Here is an 11,036-nt window from a genome sequence, read left to right as displayed (position 1 = left end):
CATTCAGAAATTAATATTGGTTGCAAAATTTCTGGTGTTGCATGATATCCTGGGTTTTTGCGTGCAGGACCTGCATACATTAAAGTTGTGAGTTGACCAGTTCAAGCCTAGTCTCTCTTATTTTTAGCTGTTAAGAGAGGAATACAAAATATTTTTATCTTGGTTAACTTTATTTGATTAGTGATTAAAAACAAAAACACACACATTAAGATTTCGCTCAACTTCAGTTGTCAGCTGTTCTGTACTGCACAGCGGGTGTCCTTAAACCACAGATGCATGTTCAAGTTATATTGGGGTGTTGCCTAGTTATGCATTGTCCTCTTCCCTACACATAATAGGGACGTTCAGTCTGTTTTAACAAAGGCTTTTTCATAATAATTCGCAAGCATAGATTTGAGCTAATTTTGACTTATTTTTCACAGGTGTTGATAGGATGAGAGTGCACTTCCATGTTTATAGCACATGATTTGTTAGCTATTTTGGAAGCTGTTCTTCCTTAAATTGAGACATTATTCCTTATTTGCTATTGGTGTATCAGGTAATCATTGGTATTTTTTGTTGACCCTGATTAGTTGGTATAATTACATATTATTATTATTGGTGTAGAAAGTTGGTTTATATTAATCAGTGTATTCAGTTCATGTAAGCTTAGTTATCTGCAGTTCCCTCTGTGTTGTTTCATGTTCACATTGGACCATTATAATAAAATGTTTCCTTTACTGATCTTTTGCTTAGGCCTCTTCATCTTCGTTTCTGAAGGACAAGACTTATTTACTAACCCTCATTCTTCATTCAGTTTATCCATCAGCTATTAGTTAATTGAAATATTGAATCTGTTTCTGTAATGTAATATAAGACAAGTCTTGTGTCAGATGATACTTTTTTTAAATATTTCTGATTGAGGTGAACAATCTATGTTTCATTTTCCTTACAATTTTCCTCATTTTTATTAATGAAATGTTTCCTTTCTGTACCATTATTTGTCAATGAGAATATTGGTTTAAAAACTCTTGAGTTCACCCATTTCTATGGACTTGGCTTTTTCTGTATTTTCACTACATTTCTCCTCTTTCCTCTTAACCTATTTCATTTTCTCATCCACAGGATCTAGTTTGTCTGTAAGATATTCTTTTGGATGCATTAGGGATTCTGATCTGTCAGTCTCAGGATTTTTACTCTCATCCCTTTGTTGTTCCGAAGTAATGGAGATCTGTGTTACCTTTCAAAATGGAAAACATGATAGTTTTAAAAAAGGTTTCTTCAACAAAACCAGTGGATGGCTGAAGTGGATTTGCAGGATGCCTACACACACATCTCCAGATTTTGTTTTTATTTATTGGTTTTGATTTTCAATGTGATTACATTTGCACATCTTACATTTACATACGTTATGTTGCTGGTATAATGAACATCATATCAGATTTATTTTCCTTAGTATGATTTTTTTTTCCCTGCAGGGTGGAGATTCAACTCTGGTATTTTAATGATGTGTCATCCATTGTTGCTGGTTATTTAAAGGTGAAAACCATTTTATTTCATTCTGATCTCCAGCAACCACTCTGTCTCGGTGTACAGTACAGGGGAATTGTAATTGATAAATTTAGATTCCATTATCTTTCTATAAGCTGTGTTTGAGATTATTAATGCCTTTGTTCATTATAACAAACAGTTAATGAAAATTCTATGTGTATTATTCAGTTGGTTATTCAAAATTAAGATTACATTGCTTGTCATGAGGATAATCAATTAATCCACATTTGGATTATCAGTTAATCCAAGTATTTCTTTATGTTCTTAACTTCCAGTTTTAAAATGCTGACTTAGCAAGAATGCAACTCTCTTGTAGCACCTGTCTCTAACTTGTTTTTTAATTGTGTGTAAGTACCATGGTTTGAGGAATGTTGTCATAGTTGATTAATTGAATGTGATGAATTAATGGAGCAGTTGCCTGATTGATTAGTGGATACCACTAATTACATATATCTGGGTAGTTTTTAAGTTTGACACTTTTATTGCAATGTTCTGTTGTGTACAGGAGGAAGACACTTTACTCAAGTTCTTTAAGTCTATGTATCTGTATAACGGGTAGCTGGGGTTAACCTACAGTGGACTGGCATCCCATCTGGAGGTAATTTGCCACCATTGAATCCAGTGTTTAGTACTGGTTCAGTAGTGATGTCTCAGACTGGGATGGGTTGGACTTCTCTTTCTAGGTTTAACTTCAATAGCAGTGGAAACTTTGAATGAAACTTGGTAGAATTTCTTCCCAGATCCTTCTTTCTGCCTTCTCACATTGGTACATGCCAGTAGCAGATTGGCATTAAAGACCATTCCAGGCAATATCACATGGTGCATACAGAAGAACAATTAAAATTTAAAATCAGATCAAAGTTATTATTATCCCTCCAAACTTTATTGGAAGACTCTCACAATCACCAAGTCCATTGATGATGAGCTGGGAACATTGTTAGCATGCACATTGGTTCAATTGTCGGCTTCTACATTTATTCCTGTTGTTCTTGGCATCTGAACTTTTCTCGGATCCTACAGGGGATAATAGTTCTGCCCCTATTCGAAGGTTCTGACCCCGGAAATCAGCTCCTCAATCCATTGGTACCCAGAATAGATTCTGTCCATATCTGAGGGTTTCATTGCTTGGTCAAAACATCACCAGTGGTGTTGGTGACTATTGTGTGCCATTGTGGTGTGTGGGGGGTTTGGATCCAAGAATTTCTAGATGTATGATAAAACACGGATCCATGGGCACTACAGGTCCTTGAGTCAGGAGTAGTAATTCAGTCCACATCTTCACCACCATGACACACCCAACATGTAGTGTTTTCATCTCCCACAGATCCTCGGATTTTGGAACTTCGTTCTAGGGCTATCAGAGTTTGTTAGAGAGAGAGAGTCATGCCAGTTCTTCTGGGGTTTTATTCCTGTTGGTTTGTTGGACCCAAGAAGACAGGCGTCTAGTCATCGACCTTTCTCATCTATATCAATTCCTAGATTCTCCAAACTTCAAAAGTGAATCATTCCTCACTCTGAGTTGGCAATTTTTTACTTGGATTGTGGATGTCCAAGTTCGAATTCATCGGCTCCTATCTGCACATTGTCATAGTGGTAGTGTCTCGCCACTATCTGTGTTTTATGCACAAGGGTTAGATACTGCAGTTCATGGTTCTTATCTTCAGACTAGCATTGGCACTATATAGGTTCTGTCGAATCTTACATGTTGTTTCTCATCATCTCTTTTCCATAGGCCTGTCTAGTCATCCACACCATTCCTTGGATGACTAGTTACTGCTGGCACCATCTTGTCAATTGTCAGAATGTCCCACCCGGATTCTAATTTCAGAAACAACCAAGGCAGGCTTCATCATCAAAGCTGAGACATCTGTTCTCACTTCAAAACAATATGTTGTCAGTCTAGGTAATTTTTTCTTCATGTATCTCAGTCAGGCTTAGCCAACTCCCATCCAGCTCCAAGCTGTTGAACAGAAAAACCGACTCTTACTCACCTCTCCTTCTCCCACTGCATGGATGGTTCTTTCTCTTTTGGAAATGTGGGCATACCTTGAATACCTCATGACTTTTGGACAAGTGCACAAGGAATCCCTTCAGTGGTCTTTATGCGACCACTGGATCATGAACAGTGATACACTGAATTCCCCAGTTTCCTTCTTCAAGACCTCTCTCATATATTATTTTAGGGTAGTTAGCTCAGAACAATACTAAGGTATGGGTTTCTCTGCCGCCACCTCATCCAGAGATCTATTTCTTCTTGAATGCCTTGCTTTGGGGGATGTTGCATATCTCAACTGTCATGAATTCCAGGGTCTATGCACAATGTTTTAGACTTTCTTGCTAGACAAAAGGCGATGTCTCATAGTCTGGAGTTATTAAGGGAAAAATCGTCAGGCTACATTCCGACAATTCCAAGGTGGAGTCTTGCATTTCCCATCAAGGAGGCTCTTAGTCCAGGCCTTTTTGTTTTTGAACCTTGGATCTCCTTTCTCGGGATCACTCCTATCATATCACCCTCCAAGCTTGCCATGTTGCACAGATGATGACTGTGGTAGCAGGTCAATTGTATCGACCCAAACAGATTATCCCAACAGAATAGATACAGCATCATGAGGTTTTCTATTGGATTTGCTCTCATTTTGAAACACTTATGATTGGTGGATTGGCCACTCATTGGAACACCCAACTACTGGCAATTTGGTCTTCAACTCCTCACCCTCTGCTTTTGGCAATAGATGCATTCAATCATGACAGGATGGGATTACAACTCTAGGCTTTCCCTGCAATTTGTATGTTACCCAAGGTACTAGCTATGATTCATCCCATTGTAAGGTCTTGTTGATAGGACTGGATTGGCAGATAAATCCTTTATGCTTATGTGGTACCTTAAGAAGTGCCCATTTCTTCCCATTTCCCATGGAGGCAGCCATGATCTGATATCATACACCTGGCTATCCTGAAGATCAAGCTTCAGGCATGGAGGTTATGCAGTCCTTTGTATGGCATCGGAGTTTAATTCCTAAGGTTACCATCTATCTATCTCAGTATTTGCTTAATCATGCGATGGATATTTATTGACTGAAATGGCACACATATTGGCAATAGTGTATTGAGAGGAGGTTGAACTCACTTCCATTAGAAGTGCCAACCATAACTCGTTTTTTGACCTGGTTCTTTGGCTAGGGTTTTGCATCCTCCCCAGTTGCTTTGCATAAGGTGGCCTTATCGACTACCGTTTGATACTCGAAAATTCTATGATTGTTTCAAACGACAATTCCAATTACCTAAATTGTATATTATGGTTACATTACATGCCCTTTTTCAACATCCATTTGTGGCCTTAGCCTTAAGTGCTGTGTATCACTTTTCCCTTAAGGTTTATTTTTTGTTCCTGCTGACCTACAGACATTGCTGGTGAGTAGTTTCTGCTGATTGTGCACAGGATGCTTTATCATTCTACCTACGTCCTCAGATAGGTTCTTCTTCCCTAAGACACTGTCAGCCAGGGAAGGGGATAAATCCTTTTCACCAAGTCATCTAATCACTATTTCTCACTTCTATGATCAATCATATTTCAATTGTTTATGTCCAGTGAAGGTCTTGAAAGTTTTGTTGCCCACATCAGTGCCTTTAGAGATACTAGACAATGACTTTTTATTCATTGGGATCATTTGTTCCCAGGATTTACCTCCGGTTACATTGATCAATATCACTTATTCTGGGCTCTCTTTGAAGGTGAGGAATCTTCTGCAAGTCCAGTCTAATAGCACTTCATAACACTTTTATGTCCTTAGTGGCCCGCTTGAATTGCCCGATGGAGGACATTGTGTGGACTTGTATGTAGACCTTCCCCAGTACTTTTATCTCACATTATTTACGTGATCTGACAGCATCTTCATCTGAGGGTTTTCAGCTACCCCCTGTAGCTATCTTAACCACTTCTGCTAGATGATACAGAGGTGTGAGTATTTTCATTTCCATACTTGTCTGTATTGTGCTTTTCAGGGTCCCTTCCCTCTTTTTCATAGGATCCCACTCTGTGGGGAATGTTGCCCAAGCAGTTGTGCTTTTATTAAACCAATTCCACACTAGCAACCACTAATACAATATACTTTATCTAGGTTGTAACAGCCTCTGTAGAAATGAGGTGTTCCATAACACCACCTAGAAGCTGACCAGGTGGTGTTACTGCATTATGCTGGACTGCAACTCATGGACTATCATAAGTAAAGCATAACGGAATTCTGTTTGTCCCTGCCAATCATTGGATTGCTTTTAAAAATTTAGGGAACTTGGTTCACCTATTGCACTGTTTCCAGAGCAGTGTTCCACAGGACTCTTCAATGAGCATTACCCTCAAGATTCTATAAGTGGTCCAAATGCATAGTGGTCACATTCTGGGTCCTTGGTTGACCATAGTTTGTTCCATGTTCTCCCCGTAATTCCAGAAACAAGTGAAATTTACAAGTCCACACTGTTGTGAGTCTGGATGAGTGTTCATAATTCCAGAACAGATGAGTTCTGTTTCCTCGGGTTGAGTGAAGCATACAAGATCCCATCATTCTGAGCCTGGATAGAGGAAGCATTGGCATAGGGGGAGAGTGTCACGAGACAAATATCACCAAGGGCAATTAAGTGGGGTATAAAAGACTTGACCAATCGAGAAAAAAATAATACCAATTTTTAGATGGGCAAAGGAAGAAGTAGAGTAATAGCTGTAGTGTTACAGGAGGTAATTATTATTGGAAATACGTTTTTGATTTAAGAAAATTCTAACTTTTAAGAATGTATGAAATGCAATGCCCCACTGATTTTGCAGTGTCCTGATGGATCAATCTGCCCTAGGTACAAGATGAGAACATTTTCTTAAAGTTTTTACTTCTCTTTTATTGCTCAACTTTGGCACTTTTTTATAATTGATAGTTCTATAGTTCAGCATACCTGTGTACCACAAAGGAAATTATATATGAGACCTATTCATCAAAATACGTTTTGTGGTATTTGAATATGATGCAGTGAAGCATGATTTACATTCAATGTTGTTATACACAAATAAACACTATTTATACTTTTACCAACAGGAGAAGCTAATTCCTTACAACAAAGATCTTTACATACCATTTTGAAGTTTGGTGTAGTGAAAGAGGAACAAGAAGAGAACTGTGATAAAGGAACAGAAAAAACTGAGGTAATTTTTGTTCAAAACTTTTATAGTTTTGTTAAAAGTTATTATAAAGCTGTAAAGATGTCTTAAGAACTCCATGCAACTGAAGCAGAATCTGTGTTGAAATGTTTGAAATCATGAAATTCACAAACTTTAATAAACTGTTCTCTAAACCTGTTTATAGCATTAATGTTTCCACAAACTGTTGTTACACTCTTCTTCTTGTTGCATTAATTTTACATCTGTTTTTGTATTTTTACATTTCTGTGATACCTGGAATCAGCAAATTAAAAAAACTAGATATTAAAGAATGGAAGACATTTGTCTTAATAATAATTCTAATTACTTCCCATTACTTCCCATCACATAAATAACTTCCCTTTATCTTAAACATTTTTTTGCTTGCCACAAGCCTTGAGCTCATACATACCCTATGTTCAACTGCATCTCATGTGACAACTCTCCACCAGTTGGAGTGCGACACACCCTCCATTGCATTTGACTCCCTCTATTCGATTCTATCAAACTGTCATTTCTCGTTTGGCAGTGGTCGTGTTCAGATGTTTTTTATTTTGCGAACGTAAAGATAACTTATTTTTTCCCAGTTTCGTTTCCTTATTCTAACACTGTTGTCTCTGATCATTCATTGTTAACAATGAATTTCAAAGTCCAAATTTCCACTTTGGAGGTAATACCATTTACCAGCACGTTTACACGGGCTCCAGGTGGGGATAACTTGGCTATTGAATTATTGTCTCTCATCTGCTGTGAGATTGATCATTATATGGGTCAACCTGCTTCTCCTAATGTTGCCCATATTTCTCTTGAACATGCTGGAGCTGTTTGGGCTGATGTGGATTTTGACATCCTTTTTCCTCCACCTGATTTTGCCATGTCTTTCTATGCTCCTAATGCAGAATCTGCTAGGCCTAATACAGCTTTTTTTAGTCATGATTTCTTAGGTGTGTTCTGTTTTATCCATTTCCCCAATTTCTTATAATTCCCTTCCTTTTTTGTTTCTTGATATCCCCTCCTCTCAGTATTTTGTGTTCCCCCCCTTCCCCAGATATTAGGCTTTATGCATAGCATTTTGTTTCTCAGCATGCCTCTCCCTCCATGGGCTTCAGATCAGTTTGCTCTAGCATTGCATCAGGTTGAATTTCCATTTCTTGATTCTCAACAGTTGGAATCACTTCTGTCTGTGTGGAGGTGGACCCTGATCATCCTGTTTATTTGTCTCATACCCAGTTTTCCCACCCATGTCTTACCCTATCAACTCTCCTGTGGTACTTGTTGACCATCCACCTCCTTTCCGAGTTACCCCACCGCGATCCTTAGGGTTTTTCGAGGGATAGCCTCTCCTTGATTACCTCCATATTGGCATGTTTGTTTTCTTTGGCTCTTTCTTTACAAACGTGGTTTTGCTGTTGTTGGGATCTTCTGGAGAGGGACTGCCAAATAGTCTGAAGTTTTTTTACCACCTTCTTGTCTCTGGGACTTACTTATGGCCCTTTTTTCCTGAGACTTTTGAATCTTGTTCAGTGGGGGCTCGATTGACAAATTTTGTTCCCCTATGGCGAGTTTTTGCCACAGGTCAGTGGGTTATTTGGGTATTATCCAAGGGACTTGTCATCCACATCCTTTCCCCTCCTCTGTTTTCTCTGGTACCCATATCATTTCCATTACCTTGAGATCCAACCACCAGTCAACATCTGTCAGAGGCTGTACAAAATCTTCTCTCCCAGAAAGCTATTGAACCTGTACCTGATCCTTCTTCGGGTTTTTATTCCAGACTATTTGTGGTAACTAAAACTCGGACTGGTGGCATGTGATTGGTCAGTTCCATTTCTATCACTCTTTGGTTCTCCCCCGATTTACCACAGAGTTATTTCTCATCCTCAGGTGTGCTTTTTCTCCAGGTTTATTTATGAGCAAGGTAGATGTTGCAAATACTTATTTGCATATTCTAATATCTCGTCTCTCGAGGTGATATCATCAGTTTGTTCATCACAGGGTAGTTTATCACTTTTGTGCCATTCCCTTCTGGCTTGCTTCAGCCTCTTATGTCTTTTGTCGAGTAGTCAAGGCTTTTGCCCGACATGCATGCTCGGGGTTTGTGCTTACACCATTACATGGCTGACCGGCTTCTATTAGCTTGTTCTGAACAGGAATCTGCCCATCACACTCATTTGCTGCTCCTGGTGGCAGTCGTGTGGGTGAGTTAATCAAGTTGGAAAAGTAATTCCTTATACCTACCCAATATCTTGTCCACTTGAATGGTTTTTTTTCAACATCTCAATTGAGCCCAACTTTTTTCCTCTTCAACTCCATTCAAAGTAGATTTCAGTTCTCCGTGCCCTTACTGCTCTTTCTATTAATGCTCGTGAGGTTCTGTTGCTTTTGGGTGTGTGGTATTCTATGGAAGCCCCTACCTCCTTGGGTTGGGTGCATATGCTGTTTCTTCAGTGGGCCTTGTACGACCAGTTGAACCTTGAGTAGGATCCATTAGAGGCTCCTATTTCCCTTCTTCTTCCCCTTTTCAACAATCTGCATTGGTAGTTGGACAGGGCTCACACATCAGCAGGTGTTCTGCTTCCTCCCCCACATCCAAATTTACATATCATCACAGACACTTCCCTCCAGGGTTGAGGGGGTTGGGTCAAACAGCAGGAAGCTTCAGGTCTGTGGTCTCCAGTCGAGCAATCTTACCATATCAACATCCTTGAGCTTCTGGCCATACATTGTACTTTGAATCATTGTCTTCATCTTGCCAGGAATCTTCTGGTTATGATCCATTCTGACAAATCTACGGTGGTGGTTTATATCACTCACCAAAGTGGCACCTGTTCTCCTTCCCTTTGTAACCAAACTTTGAATTTCCTTTTTTGGCCTCACACACTTGATATTCGTCTCTTTGCATACTATGTTCCGGGTGCATTCACTGTTCTTGCAGATCGTCTTTCCCATTTCAACAAAGTTTATTCGACGGAGTGGTCTCTTGATCCTCTCGTTTTCCAGTGGCTATGCCCTCAGTGGGGTACTCCTCACCTGGATGTGTTTGCCACACCCCTCAATACCAAATTACCTCTGTTTTGATCTCATGTACCTCATCCACTTACATTGGCCGTCGATGCATTCAGTCAAGATTGGACCAACAAATACCTGTATGTATATCCTCCCACCTGTTCTCTTCCCATGGTGATTTTGATCATCCATACCACTCTGTGTCAGGTCCTTCTGATTGTTCCTTACTGGCTGGCACAACTACTGCTCCAGCTCCAATCTGCCCCACCATTACCTCTTCCTCCATCCCTTCTACATTAATCTTGGTTACTGGAATTTCATCCAGTCCTTCATATCCTCTGTCTTCATATCTGGTTCTTGGTCAAGAGATCCAGATTGTCCTAGCAAGTTCCTTCATTTTTAGCTCATTCCATTTACCCTTCCTCATTGGATGTTTATCAACGCAAGTGGAATGTTTTTTGCTATTGTTCATTGGGTCGGGGTTTTTCACCTGTTCGACTTACTTTTCCTCTTCTTACAAATTGATTAGGGATCACTTAATGCCACTTAATGCTCACTGTTGGGATGGTGTGTTCCATAAGATCGATTGTAGGTGTTTTCTCGTGGTATTGATTTGCTTCATTTATATTCTTGTTCTGGACTGTACTCACCCATTGACTTCATGAATATAGTAGAAGGGGATAACTGCCCATACATGCCATTCCTTTGATTGAATAAGTCAGGTATGATCTGCTTTTCAAACTAGGGTTTTCGTGGTCACCCATGCATTGTCTCCAGTGTTGACATTTGTACGGACTCTCCACTACGTTTTCTCCCTCCTTTTTCTTCCAGTTGAGTATGGAAGTCCTTACCACTTTCCAGTTCCAAACTCCTGAATGTGATAATGATATACGATACAAATATTGATCAAATCATTCAGTTGAGAGAAGGGTGGTTGTGTTCTGCTGGTGTAGTTGACAAGATGTCTTGCAGTCTGATGCTCTATGTACAGGTTTATCCAAGGGAATGTTGTAGCTTTATAGTTCGCCCATTCGATTGGGATCCCTCATCCTACCTCCACATGGATGTCAATTCCCAGTGACTGGGTTTTGGATTCAGAGCTGAACCAATCAAGATAAGTCCTCACACATGTATTACAGGTACCTCTGTTCCCTCATTCAATTTTCCTCCTGATTGTGGCCCTCCACCAAGTTGTTTGTCGTGGTGGTGATACTTGCAGATTAACCCTTTCGAGACGGGTCACAGGTGAGAGGCCATGTCATCTCGTTTGTTGACTTGCATTCAAACTTTTATTGAACTACTATTTTATGAATTTATGTCA

The 11,036-nt window shown here is 39.6% G+C and overlaps 1 protein-coding gene across 1 annotated transcript in view; it reads left to right on the top strand.

Annotated features, from left to right (window-relative positions):
• LOC106473239 (zinc finger protein 664-like) overlaps positions 1–11,036 on the top strand; it is a 28,690-nt gene that overhangs the window by 5,772 nt on the left and 11,882 nt on the right. Inside the window, exon 2 of the mRNA XM_022401714.1 lies at positions 6,609–6,715. Within this exon, the coding sequence (XP_022257422.1) occupies positions 6,609–6,715 (107 nt within the window). The remainder of the gene's footprint in view (positions 1–6,608; positions 6,716–11,036) is intronic.

Source organism: Limulus polyphemus, unplaced genomic scaffold (genome assembly GCF_000517525.1).
Source record: "Limulus polyphemus unplaced genomic scaffold, Limulus_polyphemus-2.1.2 Scaffold5996, whole genome shotgun sequence".
Classification (NCBI taxonomy): Eukaryota; Metazoa; Arthropoda; class Merostomata; order Xiphosura; family Limulidae; genus Limulus; species Limulus polyphemus.
The sequence above is the reverse complement of the archived record's forward strand: the minus strand, read 5'-3'. Positions and strand labels throughout refer to the sequence as shown.